General features: G+C 46.8%; 4 protein-coding genes across 4 annotated transcripts; 2 read left to right on the top strand and 2 right to left on the bottom strand.

The window, feature by feature from the left end:
* Positions 1 to 105: 105 nt before the first annotated feature.
* On the bottom strand, positions 106 to 4,540 carry BDV37DRAFT_264380 (putative phosphatidylserine decarboxylase Psd2). Its single transcript, XM_032083662.1, has 7 exons — positions 3,865 to 4,540; positions 3,726 to 3,770; positions 3,437 to 3,652; positions 2,958 to 3,378; positions 1,370 to 2,905; positions 561 to 1,312; positions 106 to 489 (listed from the first exon to the last, which is right to left on the bottom strand). The coding sequence occupies exons 1-7, from the start codon at positions 4,006 to 4,008 to the stop codon at positions 328 to 330; spliced, it is 3,276 nt and encodes a 1,091-aa protein (XP_031935320.1). The 5' UTR covers positions 4,009 to 4,540; the 3' UTR covers positions 106 to 327.
* Positions 4,541 to 6,144: 1,604 nt separating this feature from the next.
* Positions 6,145 to 7,676, bottom strand: BDV37DRAFT_288913 (putative MFS glucose transporter; the record flags this gene model as incomplete). Its single annotated transcript, XM_032088347.1, has 2 exons — positions 6,145 to 7,512; positions 7,578 to 7,676. 2 exons carry the CDS (start codon positions 7,674 to 7,676, stop codon positions 6,145 to 6,147), a joined length of 1,467 nt encoding a protein of 488 aa, XP_031935319.1.
* An 865-nt stretch (positions 7,677 to 8,541) lies between these two features.
* On the top strand, positions 8,542 to 9,542 carry BDV37DRAFT_291461 (alpha/beta hydrolase; the record flags this gene model as incomplete). The annotated part of the gene is made up of 3 exons (XM_032088949.1): positions 8,542 to 8,644; positions 8,700 to 8,963; positions 9,043 to 9,542. 3 exons carry the CDS (start codon positions 8,542 to 8,544, stop codon positions 9,540 to 9,542), a joined length of 867 nt encoding a protein of 288 aa, XP_031935318.1.
* A 2,782-nt stretch (positions 9,543 to 12,324) lies between these two features.
* On the top strand, positions 12,325 to 13,867 carry glr1 (glutathione-disulfide reductase GLR1; the record flags this gene model as incomplete). The annotated part of the gene is made up of 3 exons (XM_032085566.1): positions 12,325 to 12,476; positions 12,542 to 13,374; positions 13,434 to 13,867. The coding sequence occupies 3 exons, from the start codon at positions 12,325 to 12,327 to the stop codon at positions 13,865 to 13,867; spliced, it is 1,419 nt and encodes a 472-aa protein (XP_031935317.1).
* Positions 13,868 to 17,299: the final 3,432 nt, after the last annotated feature.

Below are 17,299 nucleotides of genomic sequence, written 5' to 3'. Positions count from 1 at the left end.
TGGATTGACATCGTCCAGTCTATTACTTTGGCTAGTACTACGTAATATATCTAACAGTGTCTGATGTTGAAATAATCTTCTGAGAAATATCAAATAGATGGTACATAGACCCGAAATAATTTACTAATATGGCATGGGAATTTATATGTTCAAAATATCTAACATGTACACACCCATCGATAGTTGACCCTCATAATCCATCAATACTAGTTAGTAGTGGCAATGCAGACAACTGTGCTAGATAGTTGCTCAGAACGAATGGCACCAGACCCCTGAAATCACACCGGAACGCCTTAGAATGAACGCTTCTCACTTAATGAACAAGTCTCATGCAAACTCAGACGCATCGGTTGGTGGAGCCAAGCTTCCTTCGATTCGACGCTTGGCAGCCTGCATCTCTTCTACAGTGACGTTTTCTGCCTTCTTCGGTAGGTCAGGTTCGAATTGAGGAATATCAGGACGGTGGCCCACAGACATGCCCACACGAATCTAAGACAGAGTCGGCTTATGTTAGTAAAAACAGCCCACCACCAGCAAGGGGTAAATGAAGGAACTCTTACCAGGGTCTCGAGAGGGCCCTTCGAATTATCCACCAGGTCGCTGTCAAAATTTACCACTCCTTCTTCGAAGAGAAGCAGGAGGGTACTTCCACCGAACTTGAAGTATCCCAGCTCTTCGCCTCGCGCGACATTCTCTCCAGCCTGACGTGTGATTACTGTACTTCCGACCATCATGGCTCCAACACAGACCACCATGACACGACCATGCGCAACCGAATCGATGGGGACAAGGACTCTAACATTCTCTCCATAGACATCTAGTGCGGAGCGGATGGCCATCGGGTTCACCGTGTAATATTCACCTTCGATGGTTTTGGGCGTTCCCATGACGCCATCCACGGGAATATGGAAACGGTGATAATCTTGGGGTGCAAGACGGAACACTCCTAAACTTCCGTTCTTGTAGCGGTGGGCGTCCTCTGGGTAAGCATCACCGAGGAGTCTCTCAATGCTGAACTCCCTTCCTTTGACCCAAACACTAGTTGCTTCGTCAAGACGGTCGAAAACAACTGATCGGCAATCAGCTGGGGACACAACAATTCGGGGCTCGTCCGGAGCCGAGCAAGGTCGAGCGCCTGGCTTCAGTTCGCGATAGAAGAATTCATTGAAAGTCTTAAACTTCTCTAGAGGAAGAAGAACCTCGGACAAGTCGAGTTGGTGGAAGCTGATGAAGTCTTCAATTTGACTTGCGGAAGCGGGGTCGTCGTATTTCTTGCCTTGTTTGATACTAAGCGACTTGAGGATTTTGCGAACTGCAGGAATGGTCAGCTTCATCCGGACTTCCGGATAGTTAATTGGAGTGAGCATACTTCTCTTTTTTTCCATCTCTCGACTCTTCAACCCCTTATACAGCAACCGGATACCAAGACGAACATAGACGCTCATCCGCTCCTCATTGATTTGTCCCGTAATTCGATCTTGAACAAGAATATTCGCGGAATTGGCACCCAGCTTGTAGCCTCCATACGAGATCTTTGTAATCACCTTAGAGTACCATTTGCGCTGCGCTTGACTTGAGGTCACGAAGCCACCCATCACGAGGTTGTCGACTTGTCTCCAGTCTCGACTAGCACAGGTAGCGATGTGTGTGATAATATCGGCATCTGAGCGTTTTGCGAGCCGTGGTTGATGGCAAAGGGGACATTCACGGAGTTCAATGACATGCTCTTCACCACGTTCATCGCCCAAGTCATCGGGCTGAAGGTCTTCCTCGTTCGTCATTAACTGTTCTTCAGTGGGTAGTGTGGGTATGGCTGTTCTCTGAGGGTCAGCATTGACCGGCATGCCTGTGCTTGATTCGAGGGCAAGATCATTGTCGTCGCTGGATGGCTCCTCGCTGTCTTGACTGCCTGTGGATGGCGTTGGAGTGAGTCCCCTGCCAGTTGTCCTGGAATCTTTCTGCAGTGCCTGCAGGGTATCTTCTAAGCAGATTACAGCTTGATCAAAAGTCAAATCCATTGTCTCACTAGCCTCGTTCTCCGCACTAAATCGCTCGAAGAAGCTGTCAATGGTTGATTCCTTCAGGGTGGAACCAAGGGTATCGAGCATTGTAGTTAGCTCGACTTTGTCAATGCGGCCGCTGTCATCAGCGTCATATTGTTTGAGCATTAGTCTCCAAAATTGCTGCCGCAGTGCCCGGTAGGGCATGTATTTAGCCTTGATGAATAGCTCCGGAGAGTGCTTGTCCTCCCATCTTTCTTTATGCTTCATCAGCAGCGGAATCCGATATGTCTCCAGGCCCTCTGCTTCAAGAGGGGTAATCACGCTGCCCTCGTTCTGGACTGATGTTGGCGTTGTTGACAAGTAGCTACTACTACCCTCCTCTGGGAGTGATGAAGGAACTGATGTCGGGATAGATTTCGGGGCTGATGGTGGTGGTAGTGTCGACTGCTCCTGCGTGGCTTGGTTCGACAAGGAAGCTGTAGAGCTTCTTGACCTGACCAGGCCTGGCCTTGACAGTTTTGATAGGCTGCTAGTCGATGGGGATGGGCTAATCCCGATCTTGATTCCAGCTTTGTTATTAGAGAGAGACTCGGTGGACCCTGTAGGATCAAGCGCGGTGTCCAGGAACTTATAGAGTCCAGTCTCCGGGTCCGATTCGGGAGCAGCGTGAATCAATGTTTGAAGGGGAAAACTAGCCGAGGCAACGAAGTCGTTCCCAGAGAACTTGTCTCGGTCCATGACTGTAAAACTGATGGTATAAGACTGTTCATGCTTCATAACTTGGAAGACCATTTTTTCGTGGTATATTGGGTTGAGATTGTGGCGCACGACCGGAGTCCGAAGCGTCTTTCTTCCCAGCGAAGTCACAACAAACGGGTCCATATCAAAGGAAGTTCGTGTCACTGTAGGATAAGTCAGCTAGGACACATTGTCTACAGATTGATGGTATCATACCATTGCGTTCCGGTGGGAGATCGGTCACCTTGACAATCTCCATGAACACGATACCCTGTACGCCATTGCCGGCACCAGAGAACTGATACGCCCTCGCTGCCAGCGACTTCCGCCTGAGTCGCGCGAGACGTAGCCTTCTCCGGCGCTTCTCGTTAACTTCGGGTCTTCCCAAGTCATCGGCCTCATCGGATATGTCTTCGGATCTTTCGGCTTCGTCTGATATGGTCGCAGGAATTTGCGGGTAATCATCGTCTTCCTCCCCACAGCCGATCAGTGTCTTGAACTTCTGATATGTCTCGCTCGGAGGGGCTGTTGGATTTGCAGTATCGATGAGTGAGAATTGAAGTAGAATCTCTCCTGAAATGTTGCTGTCCTTCTTCTTTCCCGATTTTCGCTTCGACGTAAGGGTATACCATTTGGACTTATGCGCTTCATCAGCCTGGACGTCCCTCGTCTCCGGTCATATAACCAATACTCACCTGCTGATGTATCTGGCCTTCGGCGAATATTTCTTCCAGAGGAATGTCAAACTCGCCCATATAATCCTTCCCGAACCGATCGTGATCCCAACAGATACACTCGAGCAATGGCACACCGACGATTGGCATTTCAAAAGTCACGTTCCATTCAGGGTTCAGGGTCTTCGGAATCGTTGGTGTCGATTGTCGTGCATCTCCGAGTGTGACAACTAGGTACTAGTAATCGAGCCATGTGGTCAGTTACGATTCTGGGTATTTTAGACAGTAGAGATGTCAAGGAGCCACTTACTGGGTCGCTCGTTCCATTTCGATCTTTGGCAGCAAGGCACCTCCCCTATTTATTGAGCGCTCAGCATGTTAGTCCTCGCGGTCCGGAATGTACCGAGATGGTATAACCTGCCCGATATCCAGGGGGAGGTCGCACTCACCCGTAAGACAACCACCTTCAGGACCAGCGGCTTGGCGTCTGGTACCCTCATGGGGCTGGTACTTCTGCTTTGTCCGGGAGTAGGAGTATTACTCCGTGAAGTTAAATGAGTACTGAGCCGTTGTGGCAACGGTAACCGCACCATGATGGCCGTCGAGTGGGGGGTGTAGTCAGACGGAGATGGAGACGGGACACGTCGCGTCAACAGCAGAAGCTGACGGGTTGTAATGGAACAAGGCCGGGATATACGAAGTCAATCAATCAAGTAATATAATTGAGGATATTTAAAAGGGTATGAGTTGTATATGGTTGATTAGTAGGCAAAGTAGTAGGCAGAAGTCGCTCCAAGTCCGGAGATGTCGCGGGAAATGTCAAGTTCTGGGCCGATCGATCTACTCGGGACGAACCAAGAAAACAATCAATAAGACCAAGACGGGAGGACCACAGTTTGAGAACCGGGGAATCAAAAGACAAAGAACAATTGCTTGTTTCGAGACTGTGTGATGGGGAAAAAAGAGCGAGGGAGTGGGCAGATGGGCGAGAGAAGTGGGCGAGCTAAATGGCAGTCAGTCGTCCACAGCTCACTATGAGGTCTGTGACAATGCCGATAGACCAGGAGTTTTCGCGTTTGGGTTTTTTGAGGGGAGGGATTTAAATTACTGGGTCTGCGACCTAGATTAATTTCTTTTTTCTGTCTTTTTTGAGTTGCTGCAAGGTTGTTTTATTCACGATCCAGGAATCTTGTCCAACATTTATATGATGTACATGTCTACTACTAGTAAATAACCGCGAAAGCAAGTCATCATCACTACATAATTCTGGGGGTCTGTAAGTCTCCAACCAAACCACAAAGCTTCTAAATAAATCCAAGCAGTAATCAATCAAATGGATTCCTACGGAACCTTCGGTTAGCAGACTTGGCACTGGCCAACCCCAACGTCACTTACTGGTTCTCAACTAAGATCCACTCCCTCTTGTTGTCTCCACCCTCTTGAATTGAATGAGTTGATGTACTACGGAGTACAAATAAATGTGGCTGCCTAATGTGGCTAAGGTGGTACCGTACCCTTACTGCATCCGGTACTGCTAACCTGGCGCCAGGCACGATGTATGAGGTATACTCCATACATCCATCTCTGACAGGTAAAGCTGAGGGAATTTGTATTCTGCCTGGGGTTTCTTCAAAAAGAATATGGCCCACGATACGGAGTGTCCAATGGAGAAACAGTAAGTATCACAATAAAAAACAAATCTATCCCAAGGTCCACAGCTGAGGCACCCCTTGCCTTCCTGGACCTATTTTCCCGTCAGTAGGGTTGGTCAATTATACTTTGGGTTAGATTCTCAACAAATACTGCGGTAGATTCACTTCCCCCCTCACGTATTCCGAGTACTCTTTGGTGTGGCTTTACTTTTTCCTAGGCTCCTCTTGGATTTACCCTACATAAATGGCTCACTGTTGCAAAGCTTGTACTTAAAATATTTCAAACGTCGCCCCTTACTCCAGTAGTACCGTTAAAACTCCTTGTCCGTCATTCTTTCTACAACAACTATTATTTCCGAGAGTGCAACTCTCATTACTTTCCTCATATCTACACCGGGCACGCCAATTTATCTACGTGGATTAATACACCCTACTAGTAATTCGTAGTGCATAGCCAAGAAGCCCGAAGCCCCCCTGTGCGTGCATTGAAACCTGCATATACGGACTAATCCAGTCTAGCGTGGCAGTGACCCTCTCTCAGCCTCTTTCCCTCCCTTATCATGGATTGAGGGGTAAAAGGATGTAACAGCATTGCTTCAAATCACTAATTTTTTGGGCCAGCTGTTCCCTCTGCCCCGCACTTGTCATGTAGTGTGCGGTGTGAAGTGACGTCGATCAGAGATGATCAACCCGCTTGTGACGATCAAGACATCAAAGCCTTCAATAGGTAGTGATAAAGGACATTGTCAGCGACTTGTACATTATGCAGAGGTATTAGAACTTCTTTGGTCTCACCTCCGCAATACAGTTTGAAGATAAAGATCGACCATTGGTATTGCTTTCACTCAGTGTCGGCCTAAACCTGCCCGACCGACTAGGTTGAACAAGCCGAGGCAAGTATGACGCTTTCCCTCTCACCGACTGACTCCTAGGTAGAAAGCACCAATTATTGCTATTCTATTGTCTTCAATATTGTCACATGATAGGCCCCTCTGTGGAGGTACAGAATTGACTACTGACGGGGAGTCTGAATGCTGGCGGCAGAGTAGGACCCGGAGAAAAACAATCAGAGATGAATTAATCCTGTCTCCGCTGGTCTGTCCTTCCCCAAACTTCGGCCGCGTTAGCCTTCCCCTTAGTCTCCGGTACCCACCAGTAGATAAAGCTTCCAAGGAGACAGGCCATCGCTGCAAAGATCCAGTAGATCCTGCCTCGTCCACCCAACAAATCGTTCAGCATCGGGAAAAACTGTGCCACGATGAACGTGGCAATCCAGTTCGCTCCCAGCGCCCAGCTCTGTGCGGCGCCAACCGCCTCAGGGCCAACGAGCTCAGAGGCTAAAATGAAAGGGACTGGACCTAGACCGACGGCGAAACAAGCAACAAAGAGTAGAACAGCTATGGCGGATAAAGCTTTCTGGTTGAAGTAGATGCCTAGCGCCAACAGGACGGAATTAAGGCCCATACCGCTGATACTTAGGAGTAGGCAGGAGCGTCTACCGATCTTATCAGGCAGTGGTGAGCAGGCCAGGGTGATTACAAGATTGATAGCCGAGATGATCACACTCAACAGGGCCGCTGTGGTGGGAAGGATGGTCTGCAAAAGGGAGACACTGTACATAATGATACTGTTGATACCAGTGAACTGCTGGGAAACCATGACTCCAACCACTGCAATGATGGCAGGGCGGTAAAAAGAATCAGTAATAGCCCGCATCATGGTAACCGGAGGTTGTTTGGGTGGCATGTTTCCAGATGGGGGTGATAGTAGGGACTGCTCTTCCCCAGAGCTGTGCTCAGGCGTTGCAGATGTTCTCCAGCCTTCAACCTCTGGCTCGATGTCTGCATCCTTTCCCCGTATACGCTGTAGCACCTGTCTGGCCACATTCCCTTTCTGATGATCTGCAAGCCAGATGGGGCTTTCCGGGACTAAGAAGAGACCGAAAAGCTCCAGACATCCGATGGCGCCAGCAATTGCAAGTATAATTCTCCACATACTTCCTTTACTCAGGAAGTAACCAAGGGACTGTGTCAGCAGAATACCGACGTTAGTCATGATTTGTGTAAAAGCGCCGAAAAGCCCCTTAGCACTGGGAGGAGCAATCTCCGAGATATATATTGGACCCACGACGATGGAAGCGCCTGCGCCAATACCAGATAAAAGCCTACCTAGACTCAACATGGGTATATTGGATGCAAATGTTTCCGCTATAGGGCCTAGGATGAAGAAGATGGTGGTCGCTCGCAGTGTGAACAAGCGGCCATGTTTGGTGGCGACTGGACCCGCCAGGAGAGCTCCTAGCAAGCCACCAAGTGTATATATAGAGGATACCAGGCCGAATTGGGATGGGTTCATAGGTATGCATTGCGGAAGGCCCGGTGTTGCTGTCGAATGAATGCTTTTTCGCTCGCAGGTGATCACGGCCTGGGGGGCATTGAGCTCAGCCTATCATAATATATTGTCAGCCAATGTATTGGAGCCTCCAGTATGCATCAAACTGTGTGTAATACCAAATGATATCCGAACTGAAGTGGCCCCAACGTGGTGATAAAAACAAGGTAGATCAGGTACGGAGTGACCTTCGACCCGCTTGGTCCACCGAGGACCATGGTGCATATGCTAATAGAGCTCCCTCTACTTTTTCGAGAGCTTTTAAAATTGGTTCGGGTTCATTGATATTGATTGGAGATTTGACGATTAGTTGTTGAGGTGGAGTCCCCTTTATCTCATGGGATGGAATGACGTTATCTGGATCCTTATCGGACTTATCGGGATAAGGAAACTCCGTCGCGGAAAGTGAAAACAGAACGTGATCCTTTTGATCTATTGATTCTCCATGCTTCATGTCACATATGAGTCTGTTCCTTGCCATTCTTGTTGTTTCTGTATAATTCTCCAGATGTATATACCTTAGGATTCTATTGATAAGCACTTGTACCTCATTGAAGTGGACTTCTTGAACTGAAGGATCAGCCCATTACGTCCAGACATACATCTACTAGATAATTACAGAGTAACACTCCAAAGAAGGCTTTGGTTTTATATAGTATTTTGGAAAACAGTTCAGGCTGGTATATATACTAATCTGGATCCTTTTAGGGAGCTGTTTTAATGGTCCACACTATGTTTCAGCTATCCTTGGAAGTGTCCAGAACACCTACTCCGAATTCATTACCAAATCCCGCAAGGGAGATGTTATACGAATGCGTCTCAACTAATAAACTTGGCAATATGCCAATAGGAATCTGCACTCGAGGGTAGTAGGTCTGAGAATGTTATACGAGACTACAAGTGACATGGCCGAAATACGATCCCTCCTTTACCTCTATGGGACTAAAGAAGATATCACCAGATAAAATCATTTGAAATACTCCTTTCAAGTATCCTAAAAGCAATATAATATGGCTATACTTTCTTTTATCTGTTTCAGGCATCAACTTTATCATTTATCATTCTATCATATCGACTGACATCATGAAAGCTCGCGAATATATCTATAAGAAAGGAAATGAAGACGAGAATATTCTTGTTGACGTGTACTGGTCAGAATTATCCTTCAAACGTAGCAGTCCCATTGGTTGGTAAACCCCACTGTGGGAATTAGGGTACTCTTTATTGACTTGGCCATACAGCAATTATCTTCCATGCCGGTGGTTTTGTTAAATGGTCCAAAGAGGTCGTTCCAAAATCCGAGATCTCTACTCTGACAAAATTCGGGTTCGTGGTATTAACGCCAAACTACAGACTATGTCCACAAATATCTGTCTACAATGGACCGATCACGGATTCTCGGGACTGTTTGGTGTGGGCAGCCAACGAATTCCCTGGATTGTTGCAAAATGAGCCAATGGAAGTAGATCCAACTCAAATTGTTACCATGGGACATTCTGCAGGTGGTACATTGGCTTTACTGATGGTGCATCTGATCTATGAGACTTACAGAAGCAGGGCAATACTGTCTAACCAAAGAATAAGGATATACCCCGGAAGTCCCAGTCACAGCGATTCTTGACTTCTATGGCCTCAAATACTTTTCCAATCCAATGTGGCGACTACCTATTCTCGAATTTGAAAAATCATCCTCCTGGCCACAAAAGTACATCGACAAGATCTACGAGGGGTACCAAGTTTCCGCATCGGCGCGTTTCTTGGGGAGCGATACTCTTCCTCCGAGAGATGCATGGCTCGCTACTTATATGAAACAGGGAACCTTGTTAGATGAGATAGTCAAGAATGAAGATAAGAGTTGTATTGACGATACGGCTCGGCTTTCGACCTCGTTTCCACGAACCATGTTTATTCATGGTACAGCAGGTACAGTGACCCACCATCGTTTTAGTGAACGGGCTCATGAAGAATTGAATGGGTTGGGGGTCGTTACAGATCTGTTGCTGGCAGATGGTGAGGAGCAGGTGTTTGACTTGACCTTGGAAGAAGATGACGTGACCTTTATTAAGTACGTATTACAAGGTTGAAGTTCCTTGCTCGGGTAGTAGAGCTGCTGTAAAGGGTGAAGATGTCAAGCTGTAAGTGGCGGATACCTTGCGTGGTTGAATCATTATAGGAGTGTATAGCCTATAAGACTGGTTGTACATAAAACCAAGAAAAAATGCTCTTATCATGCAATGTCACTTCAATTATCCTTGGATAGGGATACAGTTAGATGGATTTGACTACTGAGCACCTAGGGTTATGGGGGTGGAAGAACCAACTCATTGGTCAATTCACTAGGATTGCTGACTAACCATCCAGGGCATAACGTAACCGGCAAGCACCCTGCGCATGTAAGCACCCTGCGCACCACCCGCGTTTCTCACGCGCCTCAATTTCTTAGACAATTCAAACACCAACCATACTGTCAAAAATGCCTAAATCATCAAAATCGCGCGTTGAGCAAGAAGGCCGAATCGTACTGGCTATATCAGCTTTAAAAAACAATGAATTTAGCAGCCTTAGACAAACAGCTAAGATATTTAACCTTCCTAAATCTACCCTGCGCAGTCGCCTAAAAGGGGCCTCATTTATATACGATAGACGCGTCAATACTCATAAATTAACTATTAGTGAAAAGGAATCGCTTAAAAAATGGATTCTATCGCTAGATAAACGTAGTGCACCGCCCCGGCCAGCATACGTACGAGAAATGGCCAATATCTTACTTTCAAAACGAGATACTACTTCTTCCCCTACAACTGTAGAAAAAAAATAGGTATTTAACTTTATCAAGCGTACGCCTGAGCTTAAGATCTGCTTTGTACGTCGATATAACTATCAACGTGCTAAAATAGAAGATCCGAAGATTTTAAATACCTAGTTTCAGCAGGTAAATAAGACTATTCAAAAGTACGGTATAGCCTCATCCGATATCTATAATTTCGATGAAACCAGGTTTGCAATGGACCTAATTACTACTGCCAAAGTGATTACTAGGTCTAGTACACCAGGCAAGCCGTTTTTATTACAACCAGGTAACCGGGAATGGGTCACTTCTATAGAATATATTAGTTCTAATGGATAGGCTCTACCTCCCTACATTATATTCAAAGGCAAAGTGCATATAGAGGCCTGGTATAAGGATCGAAAGGTTCTATCTGATTGGAGGATCGAGGTTAGTCCTAACAGCTGAACGAGTAATAAAATAGGTCTACGTTAATTACAAAGTCATTTTATACCGGCCACTGCAGGCCGATCTATCGGACAATATCGATTACTTATTTTAGACAGCCACGATAGTCATTTGACGCCTCAATTTGATCAGATATACTCGGAAAACGATATTATACCGATCTGTATACCTGCGCATACTTCTCATAGACTTCAACCGCTTGATATTACTATTTTCTCACCTTTAAAACGCGCGTACGGTGGCCTCGTTAAATCTAAGATACACTGCGGGCTTCATCATATCGATAAACTTAACTTTTTAGACGCCTATCCGGAAGCTCGTACGCAGGCGTTTACTAAAAGCAATATTTATAGTACTTTTAAAGCTACCGGCCTAGTTCCTCTAAATCCTGAATCCATTCTATCTCAGCTGGCAGTTCAGCTCAATACGCCTACACCTCCAGGTAGTAGACCAAGCAGCCGAGGCAGTTCAGCGCCTAAAACGCCTCATACAGTTAAGCAGTTGAAAAAGTCAGAATCTACACTTAAAAGGCTGCTTAAAAATCGGTCTCGCAGTCCCGATTCACCTACTAAAGCCTGCCTAAATCAAATAATTAAAGGCGCTGAACGAGCTATAAATAATATAACACTATTTAAGCATCAGCTTAAGCGATATGAGACTTTATATAAAAAGCAGCTTAAAAAGCGAAAGCGCTCTACTAAGCAGATTACTTTTAAAGGGGGTACGTCAGTATCTAACACCCGAATCTATATAAAGCGCAGGGCTCAGGCAGATAAAGCTATTCAAATAGAGGGAACTCAACCTACTAAATCGGGGGCTAGACGCGCACCCCCTAGATATTCTGGCTATAATATACAGGGCCATAAAATTACGAACTGCCCAAATCGATAGAACTACTCATCTTTATATAGAAGTCTAAATTCATAGTGTTTTAATCGTTTTAATTTTTCATATTGCGGGTGGTGCGCAGGGTGCTTACATGCGCAGGGTGCTTGCCGGTTACGTTAGAGTCAGGCTGCTTAGCAATCCGCGGAATCACGTGTAGCTTCGTCCAGCCTCCAGTAAAGATGATGAAATCCCGATCTCGGCCTTTGGAGGTGGTTTATTCGGCGATTGGAGAGAAATTTTTGATCTTTGGCCTTCTCTCGACTGAACAAGAAGCTTTTCAGGGCGGAATTGGGTGCAGTTTGCTATAGTCACATCTTACTAATTGGTAGGTACCGCTGTGATTCGACGTCATGCACAATCGAATCCGTCACTGACCGAAGGAAGCTTTTCGCGCCCGGATTCCCCGCCAGACATAATTACTACTGCAGTTCCTCCACCCCTCCTCCGCTTACTCTTCCAAACATAAAGCCTCCATGCTGCCCCGCTCTTCCTCCCGTTCCTTTCCTGTTCAGGCTTTCAAGAACCGGCTTCTTCGACCTGTATCGTCCCCTTCGGTTGCATCCCAGGTAATTAGAAGAAAAACTATCTCTACAGCTGCAAACCGGTGTGCTATTAGCGGAACTCCAACAAGAGCCGCTCTGGATTCTTCCTCGACCTTCATTCCTTCAACTGCTGTTGGCACCCGTCTCGCTCTACTCAACCGACAGTTCACATCGACGTCCACGACGCGCGATTCGAACAAGATGCCTCCCGTGGAGCCCCAGCAGTATGACTATATCGTTCTCGGAGGTGGTAGTGGTGGTAGCGGCAGTGGACGCAGAGCGGCCGGTTGGTATGGCGCAAAGACATTGATTGTGGAAAGTGGACGCTCGGGTGGAACTTGTGTCAATGTTGGGTAGGTTTATTGCCCATATCGCTTTGTCGGTGGCTTAAATGAGAATGTCTGACCGCGGTGTGCAGGTGTGTCCCGAAGAAGATGACCTGGAACTTTGCAACTGTCAACGAGACACTTCATATTGCTGAGCACTACGGATACACCATTCCCAAGGATGTCAAGATCAACTACCGTCACTTCAAGGAACTTCGGGACGCCACAGTCAAGCGGTTGAATGGCGCTTATGAACGGAACTGGGGACGTGAGGGTATCGATCTCGTACACGGAAGAGCCCGCTTTGTTGAGCCTAAGGTCATTGAGGTTGCCAACAATGACGGCACCAAGACCCGCTATACTGCGCCTCACATCCTGATCGCCACCGGTGGACGTCCCAAGCTCCCCAATGTCAAGGGAGCTGAGCACGGAATTACCAGCGATGGATTTTTCGAGATCGAGGAACTGCCCCCTAAGATCGCTGTTGTCGGTGCCGGATACATTGCTGTCGAGCTGGCAGGTGTTTTGGGAGCCGTTGGCGTTGATACCCACATGTTCATCCGTGGCCAGACCTTCCTTCGCAAGTTCGACCCCATGATCCAGAAGACCATGACTGAGCGCTACGAGGCTGCGGGCATCACCATCCACAAGGGCCACCCGGGCCTTAAGGAAGTGCAGCTCGTGCGGGACGGAAAGGGCAAGGACAAGCTTCTCAAGCTGATCTCAAACGATGGCTCGGAGATGGAGGTCAATGAGCTGCTGTGGGCTATCGGCCGTGCGCCCGAGGTTGAGGACCTGCACCTCGACATCCCAGGCGTCAAGTTGAACGACGCTGGATTTGTTGACGTCGATGAGTACCAGAACTCGAGCGTTGAGGGTATCTATGCTTTGGGTGATGTAACTGGACACGCCGAGCTGACTCCCGGTATGTTTGCAATCCGCCCTTTAACTTGACTACGTAGGACTAATCGCTGATGAAAACAGTTGCCATTGCCGCTGGTCGCCAACTTGGCAACCGTGTGTTCGGGCCACCCGAGCTGAAGGACTCCAAGCTTTCTTATGACAACATTCCAACCGTTGTGTTTTCCCACCCCGAGGTCGGTACCGTCGGTCTCACTGAGCCTGAGGCTCGTCAACGCTACGGTGACGACCAGATCAAGGTTTACTACACCAAGTTCACCGCGATGTACTACGACGTTGTGCCGCCGGAGGAGAAGAAGAAGAACCCGACTGAGTTCAAGCTTATCTGCGCTGGGCCGGAAGAGAAGGTGGTCGGTCTGCACATTCTTGGACTCGGCGTTGGAGAGATGCTGCAGGGATTCGGTGTGGCCGTCAAGATGGGCGCTACTAAGCGCGACTTCGACAGCTGCGTTGCGATCCACCCTACCAGTGCCGAGGAACTGGTCACTTTGCGGTAAAGTGTATTGTATAGACTAGATAAACAGGTAGAGCTGTATAGGATGCATTATGACCTAGATTCAAAAGAAAGCGCTTCCTAGGTGAAGTACCTATAGTTTTGTTGTTGAGCCTATTAACTAAGATCTTCGGACCGAAAACTATAACATTATTTTGGATGTTACAACGATACGTCTCATTAAGTAGCATTCAAAAAGCAGACTGACAAGCACGAGATATATTTGTAGCATTTCACCCGCAATGATCACCAAGTACGGACTAAACTTGGTTATCTGTAACGAGATCCTTTGGCTGAAGACCATACACATCCAACACAACTGTTATCAATTGCAATGAAGGAGAACCGAGTACGAAGCAGGGTCGGAAGACCTTATGGCTAACCGGTGACCACTGGGTTGCTTTCTGTTGTTCTGACGGACTACTAGATTCAAGAACGTGCTCGTAAGACATGCGTTAACGATTGGTTACTGACAACTGCTCCCTGTTTAGGTACTTCGCCTGTGTAGGTGCTCTTATCACTATCCGGATAATAGGCACAGGGCCTTTCGTACAACAGATGCTGGTTGCTGAGACATACTTGTGTGAGATTTCAGTCAGCGAGGTGTTCCCTACTTTCAAGGTGGAAAGTCACTGTCAGTGTTGTGCATGTTGTATTTCGATCATCTATTGACTTTTAATACTTACCTTTCCAAGAATGTCAATAGTCAATATTCAACTGTACCTTTGGTTGTCTTTTGTTCCCATACCTATGAGTAAAAGAAGGGAATACTGGATCCCGGGTGATTCACTATGGGAATGATATACATATTGTCGACATGAACATCTCGCCGTACCTACCTTGAATGGTCCTCTAGATAACGTCATACTTCTAAAGAAAGAAGACCAAACCCCCAAGATCAGCACAGACAGGATGAAACTCCATGATTGCCCAGTACTAAGACAGTCCTCCAATAACAGGGTGTCCCCCGTCCAATACTATACCTAAGGTTTTTAGAAACAATAAAACAATACTACCGAGAGGTGGGCTCTGCGATATACCTAAAAACCCAAGTCAGATAGTCAGATAGTCAGCTCCAACAATCGGGGGTTGAATATAATCCAAAATACGCTTTAGATCTATCTATCTAACCCACATCTGTCATATAGTTTCCCATGAAACAACCCCCCCGCCCGTAGCAGAAAACATTTCGTTTTCATTGTCCGAACCTATATCTAAGTATAGTCAACTACGAAATGCATGAATAAATCCCTCAAAGACCCCACAGGACACGATGGGTGTGGGCAGGGGAAGGTTTCCCGGGATGGCAGTGTGTATACATGGTTCACTATCAAAGTTTATGCGGACCATTTTTGTGGATTTGGTTGGCGGCGCGAGGTTTATAGTTTTTCCTTTCTCTTTTTGTTTTCTTTCTTCCTCTCTTTCTTTTCTTTCTCTCTTTCTGTTTCTTTTTCCAGGTGAATCTCAGTGTGCAAGAACCTGTGACAACATAAAGCCCATTCTGATGAACAGTTTGGAGGCTGGGATCGGGGCGCAGTTTGCTTTGTATGTTTTTGTCTCACAATAACCTTATTTACTTGCTCTACTGTATGGATATTATAATACGCTACTCTTATACCTGGGTATGAGACATGTGACTAATATATGTAAAATTCGATTTGCCAATTGTAAATATATAATGAAGATATAAAGGAAAATGGAATGATCGTTCTGTGGTGGTATAATCCTGGGTATAATGGGGAAAAGAAAAGGAAATAAAAGAGAGATAGTCTTGAGAAAGTGGCTTGTATCCACTGTATGCATATATATGTAAACATGCATATTCCAGTGTGCTCTGCACATCCCCAACAAGTATTGCGACCAGGAAGGTTTGCCTTAAGGTTGCCTTTGGCACAATCAAAACAAGGGGGATATGGGCGCAGTATCCGATAATGTTCCAGACATGTCGGATCAAGTACGTTGAACACGAAGGTAAATTTGTTGAAAGTTAACAATTTCGCAGGTTTCTTTCACTCGTGTTGCCGAGGCAGCAAGCGCGATGTATCGTAGTTAAGACTCGATTGTTATTATCCTGACACTTGGCTGCTCATACGGGTGGAACAGGAGATTGTACTTTGTACGTCCCCAGATCGATAAGAGTCCATGATACGTTGTGTAGCGGAGTGACGCAGTTGGGCATTGAGCATTTGTACTCGGGAGAGCGTTGTCTCGGTGATGGCTGTGTCGAACCGCTTGAGGTGGGGCGGTGAGCGGTGGACACAGGCTTGAGGGCTCGGCCCCGGATACCATGCTGGTCTATACTTCGTAGTTGCTCGGGGAAGCGGGATGATGAGTTTCATGGACCTGATAGTTTTCTTTGTTCGCTTGCGCATTCCCGAATCAATTCACGTAGACCATGACAGCGAAGGAGATCAGGCAGAAGCAGAGCGGAATGTAGACAGTCCGGTCCATATCTGGGTCCGACGAGGCTGACGAAGCACCAGTAACAACGTAACGAGAAGTACTGGAGCGTGAGATCGATTTAGCAGATTTGTGAACCATAGTCTAGGGGAATTGTGGTGGTATGGAGAGATGAAGAGAGGAAGGAAAGAAAGGAGGTTCAAGATGCGGGAAAGGGAGGGGAAATCAACTGATGAATACTGGAAGTGTGGTACTCAACGTGGCGGTTGATGATCGCCCAACACGCCGGAGATCCTCAACAATCAATCAAATCATCGATCTTGATTTCGTCACGGGTTGCGGGGGACCCTCCTTAGTCAGCCGAGACTGATTATTGGCCCAAATCAGGCAACAAGGCTTGAAAGGGTCACGTGGAGCGGGACGACCACATGATCCCAAAGGAGATTCCCACCGTTGGCGCCTCGGCTTTTCCATGACTCTTCGCTTGCAGTCAGCCAAGAAGATAGTTGATTGTATGCAGTCGCAAGTCATGCTGTTTTTAATCTCCCTGCCTTGTTGCATTGCATGGCGCTTATATTAATCTATATTGTTTCCCCAGGAATGACAGGGGGGTCAATACGACATCACAAGACTAATAATCTCATATCATTTCATGTAACTGTACACAAAACCGACTTGTACACAGTAGTTAGTGTTAACTATGGGGGAAAGTCACTTCGGAGTAACCCTCACTTGTCAAACTATCCCATGACCTCTCAGTTTTGTTTGTTTGGATTTTTATTTTTAGATTTTCAGTTTTTGACTCTTTCTCCCTCTTTTTCCTTTCTGCATGTCTTGCCTTGATCTTTTCGATTGCATTTGCGGTGTGTGCGCGTTATCGGTGGGTCGCCCCATTGGAACAGTTACAGTAGTTGCGTTCAAGGCTGTGGAGTGTGGGCTTGAGATGGCTTGAAGCCATCAAAAGTTAGAAGATTGGTATGATACGATTGTGCGGTGAGACATGTCTTTCTCGATTTTGTTATTAATTTCTTTCTTC

This window comes from Aspergillus pseudonomiae, assembly GCF_009193645.1.
Source record: "Aspergillus pseudonomiae strain CBS 119388 unplaced genomic scaffold BDV37scaffold_133, whole genome shotgun sequence".
In the NCBI taxonomy this organism is placed as follows: domain Eukaryota; kingdom Fungi; phylum Ascomycota; class Eurotiomycetes; order Eurotiales; family Aspergillaceae; genus Aspergillus; species Aspergillus pseudonomiae.
This window is presented reverse-complemented; position numbering and strand designations above follow the sequence as displayed.